The following is an 18,885-nucleotide window of genomic DNA, read 5'->3' as shown; positions in this document are numbered from 1 at the left end:
CTGAGGCCATCTGTGCTCCAGGCCCCGCGCTGAGTGCCGGGGGCACAAAGATGCCCTTGAGCGCGCGCCCCGCCCCCGGCTGCCCACTCCGCTCCCCGGGCCGAGAGAGAGGGAGGGCGGCACCCCTCCATCCACGCACCGGGTCCCAGGACCGGGAACGCGGGTGTGTGAACGCGCATCGCACCGGGATGAATGGACCTCACAGTGAGGGGCGCAGACGCATCCAAAGCTGATGGATTCCTGGTGCCACGGGTCAGGACCGCGGTTACTCTCTGGGGCGAGGGACGGGGACCACCAAGGGGCTCTGGAAGGTGTGCAGTGTCCACTAGGACAGTCGTGGAGCCGTGCACTGTGCTCTGAGCACTTTCTGAGTCGATCCTTGAATAGCTTAAGAATCTGTGTGTCTCTACAGATGTTTGTATCCTGACTCAGAGAGCAGGGGGCCTTTAAAGGCAGCTATGCTACATACTACCTCTGCACAGAGCCAATCTAAACGGTACTGGTCCCTTCCGTATTCACCCCAAACTTTACATCTCCACCAAAAAGGTCTTTATCTCAGTCCATAAAAGGCAGCAATTAAGCCCACCGATGCTAATGATGGCCCCTGGCTTGCACAGAGGGGAGTTCCCAAGCAGTTTTTCACTTATTCATGCCTATGTTTATCCTACAAACAATTATTGAGCGACTACTGTGTGCCAGGCACCAGGGGAACAAAAAAAAAAAAAAAAATGAGGAAGACAAAGCTCTTTCTAGTGAAAGAAATGGAAAAGCCAAATAGCTACAGTGCAGCTCAGTACGGGCTGGGCTAAAGGCAAACAGAGTGACCGGGGCGGTTCACCCAGCACAGACTGAGCCCTCAGGAGGGCTTCCTGGAAGAGGTCGAGTGGAGTGGGAGGGTGCAGAGGAGTCAGATGGACCAGGTGGGCGGCCTGGCCTGGGCACAGGCGCCAAGTGGGGGGAAGTGCAGGGCGCTCAGGAGGTGGGGTGGGCACTGAGGACACAGCTGGGGGCACAGGACAGAGCGGGCTCAGAGCCTGTTAAATGAAGAGGGAGAAAGATGAGCTGAGAAAGGGCAGCGAGACAGAGGAAAAGGGAGGGTTAAATTCAGCAAGATCCCCCCCAGTGAAAAGCCTCATCTGAGCATCCGGACACCCACTTAGAGGGGTGACCTTGCCTTGAAAAGGGAGGACGTTCCGACACAGCCTACAACACGGAGGAACCTTGAGGACATTGTGCTCCAGTGAATAAGCCAGACACAAAAGGACAAACACTTGATGGTTCCGCTGCTATGAGGTCCCTAGAGGGGTCAGACTCAGCGAGACAGCAAGTAGATGGCGGGGCAGGGACTGAGCAGGAGGAGTGGGGAGTTAGGGTTTAACGGGGAGAGAGTTTCCGTTTTGCAAGATGAAAAGAGTTCTGTGGCTGGACAGTGGTGATGTTTGCACAACAGTGTGACTGTACTTGATACCACAGACCTGTGTGCTTCAAAACGGTTAAGACGGTAAATTTTATGATACGTGTTTTACCAATATTAAAATTTCTTTTAAAAAAGAAGGGTGGGGCTTCCCTGGTGGCGCAGTGGTTGAGAGTCCGCCTGCCGATGCAGGGGACGCGGGTTCGTGCCCCGGTGCGGGAAGATCCCACGTGCCGCGGAGCGGCTGGGCCCGTGGGCCATGGCCGCTGAGCCTGTGCGTCTGGAGCCTGTGCTCCGCAACGGGAGAGGCCACAGCAGTGAGAGGCCCGCGTACTGCAAAAAAAAAAAAAAAAAAAAAAGGGGGGGCTTCCCTGGTGGCGTAGTGGTTGGGAGTCCGCCTGCCGATGCAGGGGACGCGGGTTCGTGCCCCGGTGCGGGAAGATCCCATGTGCCGCGGAGCGGCTGGGCCCGTGAGCCATGGCCGCTGAGCCTGTGCGTCTGGAGCCTGTGCTCCGCAATGGAAGAGGCCACAACAGTGAGAGGCCCGCGTACTGCAAAAAAAAAAAAAAAAAAAAAAAAAAAAGGGGGCTTCCCCGGTGGCGCAGTGGTTGGGAGTCCGCCTGCCGATGCAGGGGACACGGGTTCGTGCCCCGGTCCGGGAACATCCCACATGCCGCGGAGCGGCTGGGCCCGTGAGCCGTGGTCGCTGGGCCTGCGCGTCCGGAGCCTGTGCTCCGCAACGGGAGAGGCCACAACAGTGAGAGGCCCGCGTAGCAAAAAAAAAAAAAAGAAGGGTGCCCCTAGCTCAGAAGGTCAAATACATTCACACGATGTATTTAACCAAGTCTCGTCACCCTAAGAAGCCGCACGCACTCTGCTGCCCAAACCATACCAGGTCCTCTTGAGGCAGCCTGGGGCCTGGGGCCCGGGACCCGGGGCCCTTTGCGGCAGCGCGTGCGCCTGAACGACCACCTCCTAGAGCACCAAGACACCAAGACACAATAAGGGATGAAAAATAACGCACGCATGCCCAGCTGGGGCCAATTATGAACAAGGCCAAAACCCAGCTGCCACTTCTGAGATGCCGGGGGCAAAAGCAGGGTCTTGCGCATGCGCCACAGGGGCGTGGGCAGCCCACCTAAGCCACACCTCTGATCCGCCCCACCTGCAGCCCGTTTAAGGGAGCAGCCTGCCGTCCTCAGGGGGCAAAGCAAGGGCACCTGCGACTTGTTTTCGCTCTCTCGCGCTGCAGAGCCCTAGTAAAGCCTTGCCTCTGGCCTCTCGCCAATTTCTATTGATTCAAGAGTCCAAGGACCCAGGTTGGTAACTCCGAGAATCCAGAGCAAATCACAAATTGTTACTAACGTTGCATCTCCCGGAAACTTCACTTGCAAGAGCCCCACCGGGCCAGTCGCCCCCTTTCTGGGCACTGCTCTCTGGAAGCTGCCTCTAAGAGCCCCCCGCTCCCCAGCAAGGCTTCCCAGCCCGGAAGTACCGTTGTCCAGCCACTGCCCACCACTCGCGCAGTCCTGCCCTCGCGCCATTACCAGCCCTACAGCGAGCCCACCCGGAGCCTCGCCACCAGGCTGCAGAGGCCAAGGCGGAACTCACCTCCTTGCCCACAGGATTCCAGGCATAATGTCTGCGCTTTGCCCACTTACACCTCACAACTCCTTGTACTTTCCTTCCAGTTGCAGCACGGCGGTGCGATTCCGGGTCCCAGTTCTGACACTGGGTTTTTCCCAACCATTTTGGCACAAGACCCTATGCCCTCCCATCCCCTCATCTAACGGTGACAGTCGTTCCCAGGCGGGCACCTACCTACTTGGCGTTGGGAGCCGCGGCCTGAGCTTCCCGTCCACACGTCAGCGACCCGGGGAAGCGTCCGTAGTCCCTAGTTTCTCCGTTTAGGTCGCGGTTTGAGCCCAGACTGGATGTTCTTCCCACTCTGCTGTCCCGCTTCGTCTGTGCGACCTGGGCTCCCCTTGGTAGCGTCTTGAAGGCTTCGCTCCAGGTTCAAGAGGACGTCACCACACGTCTAACTGCGTCCCAGGCTCCGTGACCTGCGCTTCTCCTGTATCCCGGCCTTTGCCTCCGTGTCCCTGCACGGCCCGGTTTCCAGTCCAGCAACAAGAGCGACAGCAACGCAGCCCCTCTGCTCGACGGGCCCTCCAGGGACCTGCACGATGGCCGCTGAGGCTTCGGGGCGAGCGCCCCGCCCGCCGAGCCCATCCCTCCGGCGCAGACGCCGCGGAAACCCTACAGCCGGTGGAGGAGCCCGGAGGAGCCGCAGGCCTGCGGCTGCCCCTCGCACCGCTCATATCTGAGTGGGGCTCGAGGCGAGGAGAACAAGGCTCACCTGCTGGCTTCACGGGGCCCCGTGGGGTCTGGAAACTCTCCCAGCTGCTGCAGGCCTCAGCTAAGGGGCCGCGGTCAGCTGGTGCGCTTCAGTGAATCACCGTCTCACGGCTAAAATGAAAACCCTCCACGGGGTCACGGAGCTCCCCACGCCCAGCGTCCCACCCCCGTGCACCCCGCCCCGTCTGCCCCTCACGCACACTTTCCCAGACAAGGCCCCTCCCCGGCACCGCGGCGGGTTCCTCGCAGTGTTCACCCAGCAGCCGCCGACACTCTCTCTCTGTCTCTCTGTCTCTGTCTCTGTCTCTCTCTCTCTCTCCTTCTCCCCCCCATCTCTCTCTCCCTCTCTCTCCCTCTCTCCCTCTCTCTCTGTCTGTCTCTGTCTCTCCCTCTCTCTCTCTCTCTCTCCCCTCTCTCTCTCCTTCTCCCCCCCCTCTGTCTCTCTCTGTCTCTCTCTGTCTCTCTGTCTCTCTCTCCCTCTCTCCCTCTCTCTCTGTCTCTCCCTCTCTCCCTGTCTCTCTCTCTCTGTCCCTCTCTCTCTGTCTTTCTCTCTGTCTCTCCCTCTCTGTCCTTCTCCCCCCCGTCTCTCTGTCTCCCTCTCTCCCTCTCTCTGTCTCTGTCTCTCCCTCTCTCTCTGCCTCTCTCTCCCTCTCTCTCTCTCTCTGTCTCTCTCTCTCTCCTTCTCCCCCCCTCTCCCTCTCTCTGTCTCTCTCTCTCTCTGTCTCTGTCTCTCCCTCTCTCTCTGTCTCTCTCTCCCTCTCTCTCTCTCTCCTTCTCCCTGTCTCTCTCTCTCTCTCTCTCTCTGTCTCTCTCTCTCTCTCTCTCTCTCTGTCTCTCTCTGTCTCTGTCTCTCTCTCTCTCGGTGGCTGGTCTGTAGGAAAGAGGGCTTCAAGGTGACAATGGAAAATAGGTTCACCTTTGCCTTCGGCCTAGCGGTCACCTTCGTGATGATCCTGTAATGACTAAAGATGCCCATTTTTAGGCGGAGAGTTTGCTTCCTTGTTTTTTATTTTTTTTTCAACAAAGTCCCAGAATCACTTGCTTGTTTTCTCACACCAGGATCTATAATCCCTCAGAGAGCAACAGACAGGGGTGGGGGTGGGAGGAGATTGGAGGATGGGTTAATGTCATCACCGCGAGTGTCAGCGTAACGCACCTGACGGCACCTCGTCTGACAAGCCGTCCCAGACTCACTGTCACCAGGTCTCTGCAACCTTTAATTACCCGTCTGACCACACACTTGATTTAGCAGAGAAAAGAAAGGCTTGGAGAAGCACATAAACGGGATGAACAGAACCAATGAGGGCAAGGAAATAAACAGGAAAAACCATCAAAAACCAGGAACCAGACGCTTCTAACTTGACAACCTCGGCTGCAGCTCAGCTCCAGGAGGGCAGGGGTTTCTGCCCGACTCCTTCACTGCTGTCTTTCTGGGCCTAGAGCAGAGCCTGACCCCCGCAGGTATGTGTTGGATGAATTGGGTGGCCGCTAAGTCCACTTTAAAGGATCAAGCCGGGTGCGCCAGCTGCAAGTCAGCACCTCCAGAGGCCGAGACCCTGGCCCTGACCCGACCACGGGGGTCCCCGCTCACCCTCGGGAGGAGGCCAGAGCCGTCCCACTCTCCGCTCCCGGGAAAGGCCCACCTGGGGAAGGCGCCAGGACCGGAGTGGCTCAGGCAAGCGGGCTGTTTCCTCACCCTCACCCTCCACTGGGACATAACCCACTCTCCCGGGTCCTTCTGGTCATGAAGAAAGCTGGGCACCTTTCAGGTGGCAGCGTGCTAGCCCGCTTGGGAACACACCTAATTTCAGTCGGTTTCCAGAATGAAGGCAGCGACTAGGACAAAGGAACAGGCCCCTGCGGTCGTTCCAGGTCATCTGATTCCCGAGCGAGGAAATTGTTAGGATGCAAAGGTGGGCACCTCGCTACACTTCAAATTACAATAAGGTTTTTTCTTTCTCCATCTTAAGGTACCTTGACAACATTTTTGAACTTTAAAAATATTTGTTAAAATGGGCTTCCCTGGTGGCGCAGTGGTTGAGAGTCCGCCTGCCGATGCAGGGGACGCGGGTTCGTGCCCCGGTCCGGGAAGATCCCACATTCCACGGAGCGGCTGGGCCCGTGAGCCATGGCCGCTGAGCCTGCGCGTCCGGAGCCTGTGCTCCGCAACGGGAGAGGCCACAGCAGTGAGAGGCCCGCGTACCGCAAAAAAAAAAAAAAAAAAAAAATTGTTAAAGGTATTTCATTTTCATCATATTTTCATAATGTTTAAAGTAATTTGCCAACTACTCGAATTATGGAAACCAAAATAAAACAGGTACTACTGCAGGCGGCTGCATCTGCAGAGCCTTCATTTGTGGCTCAGAGGACACAACTTCAGGTCAGCCTGGAAAAATAAAAAATTCAATACAAAAGAGAACAATAGAAATGGATTTGAAGCACAGGGATGTTTCCAGCAGCCCGTTCATCGTCACGACGAAGGTCTGGGAGAGGCCTGAGAGTCGTCCTGTGAGCAGCCAGGAGACAAGGGTCACCTCTGGAGCCTGAAGACATTCCTGCATCTTGCAAAAGGTGGAGGCAGACAGCGCACGGCTCTGGGACGGGAGGAGAGCAGGGGAGGCTGCCTGAGGTCAGAGCAGAGCACTGAGGGCCTGGGATTCTAGAGCGGGGCTCTGCAGGGCCTCCCCCCACGTGAGAGCCTGCTCTGAGTGGGCAGTGTTCCCTAGGCCTGGCGGGGGAGCCCGGCGGGAGCAAGGGGTGGGAGACGGCGCAGAGGCCGGAAGCCACCCCCGGCGAGGAGGTGTCCAAGCGGACCCCGTGGGCATCCTCCGTCCTCCAGTTGAAAGCCGGGCTTCTCTGAGGCCAGCCTCACCTGTGACATCATCCCTGTCAAAGGGAAGCGGTTTCTGGGTTTACTGATGATGGCCCCTGGAGCCCGTGGCAGAGGCAAATCTGTTCCAGAAACTGCATATGATCCCCTCGGCCCATCCGCAGATCATTTGGGGTGTATCTCTTCCCTAAGAGAAGAGAAATGCAGAGCTGTGGGTACCGTGTCCTCGTGGGTTTGAGCAGAGGAGCGGGGAGCAGAGGGTTTCTCTCCGGAAGTCACAGGTTTGACTGCCTCCATTTCTGTCCCAGGTTGGCGTATTTCCCCTCCACTCCAGCGAGAACAGCGGGCCGGCTGTCACGCGCTTCCCCCTCGAGCATCAGCCTGGGGTTCTGTGAGATCTCTCTGCTGCCATCCTGCATTCAGTGTGTCGTCTTCCTCTGCTCGTAAGGTTTCACTTCCTCTGCAGCTGGCGGCTTCTGCGTTTCTTTTCCCATTTATCCCAGTCATGAATCAGCTGCGTTTTCAGAACCCTGTATGGTATTTCTTTTGAGAGAGGTCATTACAGATCTCTGCTTTGTGCTGCAAGGTTTTTTCATTCATTTTCCAGCAGAATTTCGGCCAAATGGCAGTCCAGCTGACCTCTCAGCAGTCAGCTTATGTTGGGAACAAAGGATTTAGGAAAAATTTGTCTGTGAGCTCTTCATCTTCCTCCTTCTCTGGTTTCTTTAAAAATAATGTCACTCCAGTGATTGGCCTGTGCTTCCACTGCAAAATGCAATGGTTTAAAACTTCAATTTCCTTTTCTCTGCAAGCGAGAGTCCTCACACATCTTTCTAAGAGTTTCCACGTCATTTTATTAGTTCACCGAGCTCAGGGCATTTCTCATTCCTCCATCGCTGCTCCACGCCGCTCTTAAATTTAGTCATTTTCTTTGTAAGCCTGGTGGACCGTAGACTTCACCTTTACTGATTTAGCTTCATCACAGCATTGGCGGGGGGGCCTCTGTGAGTTTTACAGAATTCCTTATAAAAACTGTGTTATTTCCATAGAATTTTGACTTCCCAATAGCTTGTCCTGTTTCTTTCCATGGCATTTATCCTTAGTCATCAAAATAAGAAGGGGATTCTCTACTGCAATCCGGTTCCTTTCTTCAAGGCCCCGGCGTGTCTCTAAGCCCCACTCACCTCCTCAGACACACTCTTATTTTGCATCCTGAGTTCTTCAAGAGATACCTTTGTTGCTTTGATCTTCTCTCTAAAATCTTACAATTTGTTGAGAATTTTATATTTTCATGGGACATTTTTAAATGTCTGTGCACCTGTTGTTGCATCGCTTGAAATCTTCTACTCTTTGTAGCAGAGAAGCTTCCAGAATAAACTGGCAAACAACCAATTCCCCATAGGGAGGTAATAATTCCAGTTTACAGGGAACTTGATGATGATCCGGCAGCCTCAGGTCCTTGGCCAGGGTCACTACCAGCAGCTTGGAAAAGCATTTCCACAGAATTCCTCAACTGAAGGGCTTCTGTATCTGTTTCTGGACTATATTCAGAGATACCATTACCTCTTAGGTCACGTGCTTTCAAACAGCCAACCTTTCTAAGATTTATTTCTATTTCTACATTCTCTGGATCCCTTTTTGTTCTTTCCAAAATGGCTCACAGAAACTACATTTCCTCAGTTCTTCTATGTTCAAAAATATTTGTTACCTTTAAAATTAAAAGGCAGGGATTTCCCTGGTGGCACAGTGGTTAAGAGTCCTCCTGCCAATGCAGGGGACACGAGTTCGAGCCCTGGTCCGGGAAGATCCCACATGCTGCGGAGCGGCTGGGCCTGTGCGCCACAGCTATTGAGCCTGCGCTCTAGAGCCCGCGAGGCACAACTACTGAAGCCCGCGCACCTAGAGCCCGTGCTCCACAACAGGCGAAGCCACCGCAGTGAGAGGCCTGCGCACTGCAGCAAAGAGTAGCCCCCACTTGCCACAACTAGAGAAAGCCTGCGCGCAGCAACAAAGACCCAACACAGCCGAAAATAAATTAATTAATTAAAAAAATTAAAAGGCAATGTAACTGGATATACAAATATTTGGGCACACTTTCCTTGAAAATTTTATAGGAATTGTTCTATTATCTTCTAGTATTGAATATTGTTTTAAAAAGTCTGGATAACTGTGATTTTTTTTTCCACCTTTATAAATGACTTGGTCTTTTTTCTGTCTCCAACCTGCTTCTGTGTGGGTTGGAAATAGCTGGGTTCCCTGGTTGCCTTCTATTCGGGGTATTTCATTTATTGGAGGAATATTTACTGTTTGCCTGCACTTAGTTTCAGACAATGGGGGAGATATAAAGGCTAATAAGATGTGGTTCCGGCCATCAAGAGGTCAAAAACCAGCAGGAAACAGAGGCCTCGATGGAGCGAACTCTAATCTCACGCAGAGAACTTGAGGTGGGAGAGGCGGGAGCAGATTTGCAGCGTGGGGAGAAACTGTGAGAACTCCTATGTATACTTATGTCCCATAAATTTGTTCCCCTGACCCTCACAACTGGGCAAGGGAGGGGCTTAAAACACTGCAACAAAGAAATGGCAAAATGAAGATGATATTAGTGATGCAAACATACAAAAAAATAAGACGGCAGAGCTGACACTCTGCTCCTTCCACGGGCTCTTAGTCAAGCCCACTGTCAGGTGAGAAAACCATGAGGAGCTCAAGTCTGGCGAGATGTTCGCCAAAATAAAATGACAAGTTATACAAAAGTGTATTTGAAATATTGATTAACTTCTGATATCATTCGCGATACAACTCATACTAAGTATATGGTACCTTGAGATACTGCCTTATAAAAATAAGTATAGGGGACTTCCCTGGTGGCGCAGTGGTTAAGAATCCGCCTGCCAATGCAGGGGACATGGGTCTGAGCCCTAGTCCGGGAAGATCCCACATGCTGCGGAGCAACTAAGCCCGTGCACCACAACTACTGAGCCAGCGCTCTAGAGCCCGTGTGCCACAAGTACTGAGCCTGCGTGCCACAACTACTGAGCCTGCACTCTAGAGCCTGCGTGCCACAAGTACTGAGCCCACGTGCCACAACTACTGAGCCCACACCCTAGAGCCCACATGCCGCAAGTACTGAGCCCGCGTGCCACAACTACTGAGCCCGCACCCTAGAGCCCACGTGCCACAAGTACTGAGCCCGCATGCCACAAGTACTGAGCCCACACGCCTACAGCCCATGCTCTGCAACAAGAGAAGCCAAGGCAATCACCGCAATGAAGAGTAGCCCCTGGTGGCTGCAACTAGAGAAGAGCCTGCGTGCAGCAACAAAGACCCAATGCAGCCAAAAATAAATAAAATAAATGTTTACAATAAATAAATATATACAATTTATGGATAAATACATATACAGTATTGGGCAATATGCATTCTCAACTCTTTTTTTTAACGGGTGGAGGTGTGCAATGAAAAAGCCCAGTGATCACTGCTTTAATGTAACAAATGCAAAACTGGCATTAACCACGTGAAGAAGCCTCTGGTGGAGCAGAGCATCATCAGTTCGTCGTTCCTGGCAACAGGGGGACGAATCACAGATAGTTGAGCTGCAGCATGAAGAACAATTGAAATGTCACCGGATGAAGAGAGGAGAGGGTTACTCCAGGTCGATGGCACAGCATGAGCAGAGACTCAGAGGCGGGGAGAACACATCCTGAAAGGAGATGGGCGGGCAGGTCCAAGTCTCCTGGGATGTACTGTAGAGGCAGAGGGTGCAGGTGACCCTGGGATGGCAGATCACCCGGGCTGGAGCAGCCTGAACTCTGCGCTAAGACTGTGGACCACGGGGAGTCCATGGAGACGAATGAACAAGGAGAGCCCGGAGTCAACAGTACTGAGATGCCTCTGACACCACTTTCGGGGCAAAAGGAGGAGGAATGAATGATGAAATTGATCCTGGTTTTTAAAATATCTACCTAGTGTCTATGTATCTATCATCTATGTATCTATCTATGTATCTATCAATCACTGAGAAACTTGGGGCACCATATTAGCATCAAGACAAAAAAGGTGCCACTAGGTATTTCATAGTTAGTGAGGAACTAATTCTTTATTTTTAATTGTGGTAAAACGCACATAAACGCAAAATTTGCCATCTCGACCATTTTTACACACACACAGTTTAGTGGCATGAAGTCCGTTCGCATTGTCGTGCAATCATCCCCACCATCCTCTCCGGAACACTTTTCGTCTTGCAAAACTGAAACTCTGTCCCCATTAAACACTTACTCCCCATTCGCCTCCCCACTGGCACCCACCCTCCTACTCTCTGTCTCTATGACTCTGACTACTCTAGGTACCTTGTATACATGAAATTATACAGTATTTGTCTTTTCATAACTAGCTTATTTCACTGAGCATAATATCTTCAGGGTTCATCCATGTCGTACCAGGTGTCAGAATTTCCTTCCTTTTTAAGGCTGAAGAGTATTCCATGTGTGTGTAGACCACATTTGGTTTTTTGTACATTCATCTATTGCTGAACACTTAGGGTTACTTCCACCGTGGGCTATTGTGAATAACGCTGCTGTGGACAGGGGTGTACAAATATCTCTTCGAAATTCTGCTTTCAGTTCTTCCGGAGATATGTGAGAAACCAAATCTTTTGATACGTTTCCTCTCTAGTGGTTATTTTGAAAGAGGTAGAGAGTCCTCCCAGAGGTACTCCTAATGCATTATTTTCTTGAAAATGTACCATGAATATGTGGTGGCCACTAAAAAGGAGGCTGAACACGTCAAGCCAAGAGTTCCTGCTCAGAAGGTGACCTGTTTCTGCAGTGAAGACATCGTTAATGGTGGCCAGACGTCTAAACCCAAGAGGCCAAGGGCGTTACTCTACGTATTTGTGTGCATCTATCTGTCTGAATACACGTTTTAATTCCATTAAGTGGCAAGTGAAGGTCTGGGGCAGATGGTGAGCTGCCTGGATCTCCATGAGCACCAGTGGCTGGGGGACTGGTTTCTACTGGGGGGTCGGGGGGTGGCAGCCCCGCAGTCACATCACTACTACAGCGATCTGTGCTGAAACTTAAAATGGCTCCCCTCCTACCTTCTGTGTGTAGCGTTCATTTCATAAGGACTTTATTTCTACGTTTGTTGATGTCACGGGCTGCACGTGTCAATCTCAGTACGCTATAACGGTCCCGTTCAAGGGTGGTTTCTACTCTGCTTCTATTTTCCGCCCAGTCTGACTCTGTGTCACGAGATGCCCGTCCACCCAGGATTCACAGAGCCCGCATCCTCTGGCCTGCCCTCCCCCAGCCCAAGAACCTTACAAACCCCTGACGGCGTAGGGGACGGGGGGGGGCCGCTTATAAAAGGGAAGCTGTGCCCGGGAAAGCCGGGTCCGGCTCCCTCCGCCGATCTGCAGGACAAAGACGGTAAAGCTCTTCGGTGAAAGCTCAGCGCTCTCAGTCTGGACTGAGGCCATTTTAACCCAGATTCCGTCACCGGCCGTGGGAAAACAGCCAGCCTCGCGGCGGAACAAAAGTGAACGTCGCCGCACACCCTGCATTCACGGCCTCGGAATTTTCTCTGCTCATCTTCGTCTTTTGTTACCTGGGTCCCCACAGAGCCCCACGACTGCGGAAGGACGAGGGCTTGAGGCTCCCACCCAGGCAGCCCTTTGATTAAAGAGCCCCCGGGGCAGCTCTGCCGGGAGCTGCTGGCTTCTCACGGGGGGAGGGAAGGCCTGGGAGGAAACGGGGACAGTGGGACATCAACAGGGGGAGTGACAAAGCTGAGAAAGCACACGTCTCGGCGAGTCCCGTGAACCCTTTCCACTACCCCCTCCCCGCAGTCACAAGACAGGGCTGGACCCCTTCCTAGGCCCAGTTCTCCGGGCATTTGACTCCTTTGCATAAATATTAGGGTTGGTAGCTTTCCAATATTTCTAGCTGGAGAGCACTGGGACGGGTAAAAAAGGAAATAATGATGGATTTGCAGTCTCTTTCTTTCGATTCCTCTTCATTCATTGGCTAAGTGTCGGTTGCCTAGGAAACCGCGTGCATCTCGGCGGCAGGGTCGGCTGGCAGGCTACCGGGCCTGTGAGCTGTGTATTAAGTGGTGAATGCAAGCAGGCAGTGGGAAAATCCGAAGGCTACGAGTCTTGCAATCTCAGTGTGTGTAAAAACATATATCTTGCTTTAAGAAAACGACGCTTTAAAAATTTACTACCAAATCAGCTATGTAATGTCCCCTTTCTATCAGACTTCAATTGGTTGGGTTGGCAGATAAACTGAAAACTTCAGGGAAAGACTTGGCTGTCATCAACACATCCTTCCGACACAAAACCAGCTCCTTGTGAAAATTAAAATGCGCAGTATCATATTTCCAAGTTGGGGAGGGGCCGTGGAACAGTTAACGAGAATGCCCGCTCGGTAGAGGCGGGGATGCGGGACAGTACCGGCAAATGGTATGAAATGAAGGCAGGCCTTGAGCCCAAAGTACTGAGTCCTCAAGGGCATCCAGGCTTTCGGAAGGATGAGTTCCACCCTCGCCTTATCCGAAGCCCCTTCCCAAAAAAGAAACCCTGGAGGAAAGGGTCCTTTTATCCACGTAATCTTGAACACGCGTTTCCACGCCGGGCCCTCCGCGGAAATCTGGCGGTGAAACGGGAGCTGAGAAATAAACCGTTAGGTGCGGGAGCTGGTGGGGCTCAAGGTGTCGGGCGAGGAGTTCATCCCCGGGAGCGCTGCGCTCGGCGCCCGCGCGGGGCTCTAGCCGCTCGGCGCGCGTCCACACCAGCAGCGTGTGTGCGGCCGTCGCTTGGGTCCTTCCCGCGCGGCTCGGTCCCACCCGAGCCGCCACCCCCAGGTCCGGGTGCTGACACCAGGCACAGCCCTTTCTGCCTGGACGCGGTCCCCTTGCCCAGGGCTGGGAGCCGGGAAGCGGGATTCCGGCCTGAGTCCTGTCTTTAACTTGCTGTGTGACCCCGGGCATCACTCGCCCTGGACGCTTCTGCATCTGTGGGAGCTGGGTTAGTAACTCAGGGTCAGGCGCTGGAGCCCCGCAAGCGGGCATGTGGGCCGACCTTCCGCCCCTCTGCCCCCCGCCCGACCCCTCCCAACCCTGGTTCCGGCCGCCGCATCTGGGGACCTCTGCCCCGAGCTGCAGTCGGGCACAAGGGGTGTTTGGGGGCGGCTGGGCTTTTGTTCTCTCTGTCTCTCTTTGTGCGCAGGAATTGGGCTGAAAGCCCCCCTTCCACCCCCAGCGGGAAGGGAGGCGATGACAGCTTGCTGACACTTCTGGGAGGGTCTCACTCAACAGCTGCGGGCTGCGCTCCGCCACGGGAACCCGGCTCATTCGGGCCCTCTCGCCTGAGGATGAAAAGGGGTCACGTCACCTCGCAGAAGACCCGTCAAGGGTCAGGGTGGAAGAGGGGAAGCTTCACCCACAGAATTGCGGGAGCCAGGTTCCAGCGCGCGCTCTCCTCCCTCCCTCTCTCTCTCTCTCTCTCTCTCTCTCTCTCTCTCTCTCTCTCTCTCACACACACACACACACACACACACACACACACACACACACACACACACACACACACGAAAACTAACAAAGAGATCAGCTCCTTCTTGGACTCTAGAAATTGTGGGTTTGAAGGAGTGTCTGGGCTGAGCCTCTGCGCACGCGCGCGGGAAGCGCTTCGGGGTCTTGGGTGACCTCTACCTCGCGGTGCTGCAGTTTTCAGGCGTGTCCCTCACCCGCGGCAGCGGCAAGAAGGTTGGGGACCACGGGGCCGCCTCGGGGTCCGGCGCCTGATGGATGACGAGAATGTTGGCGGTGGGGCGGGCGATGACCTCCCTTGGAACCCAACCCCTTTCTGGACAATAGATGGACTGAACCCAGTGCTTTTTAAATGCTCAGCTCTGGGAGGGTAGCCCACGCATTTTCCAGCTCTTTGTTCTGCCGCAGCCCCGCCCCCGAACCCCACCCTCTTCCGACCGCTGGACAGTCCACCCCGCGCGGCCGGCCACACCCACCCCATCCACTCCCAAGGAACAAAAGCCGACCCGCGGGGTGGAGGGGTCCTGGGTACCAGCCGGGGAGCTGTGGACTCTTGGAGAGGGTCGCGCAGGGCGGAGGAGGCGCGGAGGTCGCCCCAGCCATGGATGCTGCCGCCACAGAGAAGGGGCCCTTGGCAGGAGACAAAAGAGAGGACGCGCGGATGCTGGGGGGGGGGGGGCGGGGCGGAGGGCACCCTGGGGCTCTTGGGCCTTAGGTGTCCAAGGTCACCGCCTTCAGACCCCAACAAACTGATCACACAGGACTTTCTCCTGGGGCAGCCTGTCCTCTCCCAAGACTCTGTGCGACCGAGGTTCGGCCGCAGGACAGCCGTTGGCCTCTAAGGGCTGGGGAAAGGGGCGGTGGTCTCACCAGGGAGGGTGGCTTAGGGGTCTCCGGCCCTGGGCGGAGGAGGGCCGCAATCCTCGCTGGTAGCGAAACCTGCGCCACCCCGCCACCCCTGACACCTGCCAGCACCCGGAGCACAGCGCTCTCCTTTCCGGCGCACCTGACACCCTCTCCACGGGCTCCAGTCCCCTGGCTCCCACCCGTTCAGTGCCAGCTCTCCCCCCAGACACCCGGCCTGCCACCCTGGTCACCCTCGCGTCGCCGCCCTCCGCCCTCGGTTCCGCCACCCACCCCGCAGTCGCAGGGCCCAGCTTTTCCACATCCTCCCCCCATCCTAGACAATGCGCACGCCCCCATCCTACCCCCACAGCCCCCATGCCTCGCCCGTTCCGCAAGCCTGTGCTGATTGGCCGCGGGCCCGTGGTCCAGCCCCTTGGACGGTCCCTGGGGCCCGGAGCATTACGTCAGCGGGGCCTAGAGAGCGCTAGCCCGAAGGGGACTGGGGAGCTCGGGCTGGGGGCGCGGCCTGCGCGGGCGGCCCCACCCTCCTCGCATAAAAGGCCGAGCCCGCTGGGCGGACGCTCTCAGCCGGCTGGTTCCCGAGCGCGTTCCCGGTGACCCCGCAGTGGGTGTGTAGGCGGACGGACAGACTGACCAGACGCCGACCGGGGCCAGAAGCAGCGAGCCGGCACCATGCGTGAGATTGTGCACATCCAGGCGGGCCAGTGCGGCAACCAGATCGGCGCCAAGGTGGGCGCGGCGCCCGGGAGGGGCCGGGGTGGGGCCGGGGACGCCGGCCTAGCGCCCTTCGGGGTTGCGGGCGCTAGCGTGGTCCTGAGCAGCCCCGCGGCTCGCCAAGCGCAGACCTTCCCGGCTGCTTTGGGCCGCAGAGCGGGACGTGGGCCCGAGGCGACTTTCGGGGGGCATGGGGAGGAACCTCTCAACTTTCTGCTGTAACTCGTTTGGAATCCCGGTCCCACGGCCTCCCTTTCCTCCCGGCTCTTCTCCTAGCCCGGCACGCGGGCCTGGAGAGCGCGGGGGTGTGTCCGCCGGGCTGTGTGCGCGGCTTTGCGGGCGGGGCCCCGACGCCAGGAGAATCGATTTGACGCGCTCGAACCCGAGTCGAGCTGCGGGGGGAGGGGCGGAGAGCGATCTTCCTGAGGTCTCGGGATGTGCTTTGAACCTAAAACCCCCCTCCTTCAGCCCCCTCCGGTCCCTGTTCCCCTGCCCGCCCCCTAGGCGCCGCTGGGGTCCCTGCGCGTCCGCCCCTCCCCGCCAGACCCCCGCCTCCTGCCGCGAGCAGCTGTTCGCCCGGGAAACGCCCAGTTTCAGTTCCGTGGCCTTGCAAAATGCAAGCCCTGCGCCTGTGCAGGTCCCGCTGCCTTAAAGCTCCTAGAGGTTGGGTTATCGGAACTGAGATGGGGATTTTCACTGTGAGTCGCGGCCTCTCTGAAGGGTGGGGCGTGGCTAAATGCAAGCTTTTTGTGTCTCAGTTTTGGGAGGTCATCAGCGATGAGCATGGGATCGACCCCACCGGCAGTTACCATGGAGACAGTGACCTGCAGCTGGAGAGAATCAACGTGTACTACAATGAAGCCACTGGTGATGGCCTTTACCCCTTCCCCTCTCCCCCGGGGACTGACCCCAGGGGTGTGGCCCCAGGGGAGGGTGGACTGGCGGATTTAGGATTCCCATCTTTCCCTGAGGTTTTCCAGCGGGCGCCCCTTTGAGAATCCTGTCGTCCTATGTCCTTTGTTTGGGGGAGACAATCAGCGCCTGCAAAAAGGAAGCTGGTTCCAGGCACTCCTCTCCCGAGCTCTCTGCCTGCAGGTCTGAGTCCTGCTCTGTCCCCGCAGGTAACAAATACGTGCCTCGGGCCATCCTGGTGGATCTGGAGCCGGGCACCATGGACTCGGTCAGGTCTGGACCCTTCGGCCAGATCTTCAGGCCCGACAACTTCGTGTTTGGTGAGTGGCCGCCATGGCTGACGGCCTGGGAAGCACATTTTACGCTGGACAGCTCAGGGTGGAGCGGTGTGACCGCCGTAGAGTTGTATACAGTGTAGAGTTGTGTGTTGATTTTGTCTCAGTATACCCTAAAACAAAATGCCGTTCAACCTCTAATAGCCAGGTCCCTAACCCTCCTTATTTATAATCATGTCCACGACCAAATATTTTAATGTCTGGCCATTTTAACGACAACCTGAAATAATCTGCTCGGAGCACTGACTCCCTGAGCTCTATTAAAGGGTTTAGGGAGAAAGGAATCGAAAGCAGTCATCAGGGACTTACGAAGACTCTTTCCCTCCGGCAGGCCAGAGCGGTGCCGGCAACAACTGGGCCAAGGGCCACTACACGGAGGGCGCGGAGCTGGTGGACTCGGTCCTGGACGTGGTCCGGAAGGAGTCAGAAAGCTGTGACTGTCTGCAGGGCTTCCAGCTGACCCACTCGCTGGGGGGTGGCACCGGGTCCGGGATGGGCACCCTCCTCATCAGCAAGATCCGCGAGGAGTACCCCGACCGCATCATGAACACCTTCAGCGTGATGCCCTCGCCCAAGGTGTCGGACACGGTGGTGGAGCCCTACAACGCCACGCTGTCCGTGCACCAGCTGGTGGAGAACACGGACGAGACCTACTGCATCGACAACGAGGCGCTGTACGACATCTGCTTCCGCACCCTGAAGCTGACCACGCCCACCTACGGGGACCTCAACCACCTGGTGTCGGCCACCATGAGCGGGGTCACCACGTGCCTGCGCTTCCCGGGCCAGCTCAACGCCGACCTGCGCAAGCTGGCCGTGAACATGGTGCCCTTCCCGCGCCTGCACTTCTTCATGCCCGGCTTCGCGCCGCTGACCAGCCGGGGCAGCCAGCAGTACCGCGCGCTGACGGTGCCCGAGCTCACGCAGCAGATGTTCGACTCCAAGAACATGATGGCCGCCTGCGACCCGCGCCACGGCCGCTACCTGACCGTGGCCGCCATCTTCCGGGGCCGCATGTCCATGAAGGAGGTGGACGAGCAGATGCTCAACGTGCAGAACAAGAACAGCAGCTACTTCGTCGAGTGGATCCCCAACAACGTGAAGACGGCCGTGTGCGACATCCCGCCCCGCGGGCTCAAGATGTCGGCCACCTTCATCGGCAACAGCACGGCCATCCAGGAGCTGTTCAAGCGCATCTCGGAGCAGTTCACGGCCATGTTCCGCCGCAAGGCCTTCCTGCACTGGTACACGGGCGAGGGCATGGACGAGATGGAGTTCACCGAGGCCGAGAGCAACATGAACGACCTGGTGTCCGAGTACCAGCAGTACCAGGACGCCACGGCCGACGAGCAGGGGGAGTTTGAGGAGGAGGAGGGCGAGGACGAGGCCTGAGCCCCGCGTGCGGCTGGACGTGGCCGGAGGCCCCGTGGCTGGAGGCCGGGAGGAGAGCGAGGGGGAGGGGGGCCTGCGGAAGGAGAGAAGCATGGGCTGGGGTCACCGCGGCCGGGCGCTGGTTCACAGGTGCTCTTCACTGTTGCCCGTCCCTTTTTTTTTTTCCTCTTTGTAATATTGATGACACCCATGTAACATCTGAGATCTTTCTGAACTACTGTTGTAATGGCTAAAATCACATAAACGTTTGTGTCCTAATGGTGTCCTCTTTTCTGTCTCTTTATTATCAATTTAAGTGTCACTTTCAGAACACATTATATTGAATCGTTCTTTCAGAAAAGCGAAGGGATGGGGAAAATCTCACATGAATTTACTGTTCAATGTGGTAAAACTGAACCAACCACAGTCACAGCCAATTTAAGACGGGAGAGCAATCCGAATTTTAAGATGCCTTCAAGTAAATATGTTAGAGTTGAGAGATGCCTGCTTGAGAGCACACTGACTATTCTCATGGA

At 56.0% G+C, this 18,885-nt stretch overlaps 2 protein-coding genes across 2 annotated transcripts in view; one reads left to right on the top strand and one right to left on the bottom strand.

Moving 5' to 3' along the window:
- PSMG4 (proteasome assembly chaperone 4) overlaps window positions 1–18,885 on the bottom strand; it is an 85,941-nt gene that overhangs the window by 30,079 nt on the left and 36,977 nt on the right. The gene's annotated exons all lie outside the window — the stretch shown is intronic.
- LOC117313781 (tubulin beta-2B chain) lies at window positions 15,582–18,628 on the top strand. The gene is made up of 4 exons (XM_033863772.2): window positions 15,582–15,746; window positions 16,490–16,598; window positions 16,853–16,963; window positions 17,310–18,628. Exons 1-4 carry the CDS (start codon window positions 15,690–15,692, stop codon window positions 18,368–18,370), a joined length of 1,338 nt encoding a protein of 445 aa, XP_033719663.1. The 5' UTR covers window positions 15,582–15,689; the 3' UTR covers window positions 18,371–18,628.

This window comes from Tursiops truncatus, chromosome 10 (assembly GCF_011762595.2).
Source record: "Tursiops truncatus isolate mTurTru1 chromosome 10, mTurTru1.mat.Y, whole genome shotgun sequence".
NCBI lineage: Eukaryota > Metazoa > Chordata > Mammalia > Artiodactyla > Delphinidae > Tursiops > Tursiops truncatus.
This window is presented reverse-complemented; position numbering and strand designations above follow the sequence as displayed.

Coding starts and splice junctions, on each gene's coding strand:
- LOC117313781 (XM_033863772.2), top strand. CDS start 15,690: ATGCGTGAGATTGTGCACATCCAGGCGGGCCAGTGCGGCAACCAGATC. Junction 15,747..16,489: donor GCAACCAGATCGGCGCCAAG/GTGGGCGCGGCG, acceptor TTTGTGTCTCAG/TTTTGGGAGGTCATCAGCGA. Junction 16,964..17,309: donor GCCCGACAACTTCGTGTTTG/GTGAGTGGCCGC, acceptor TCCCTCCGGCAG/GCCAGAGCGGTGCCGGCAAC.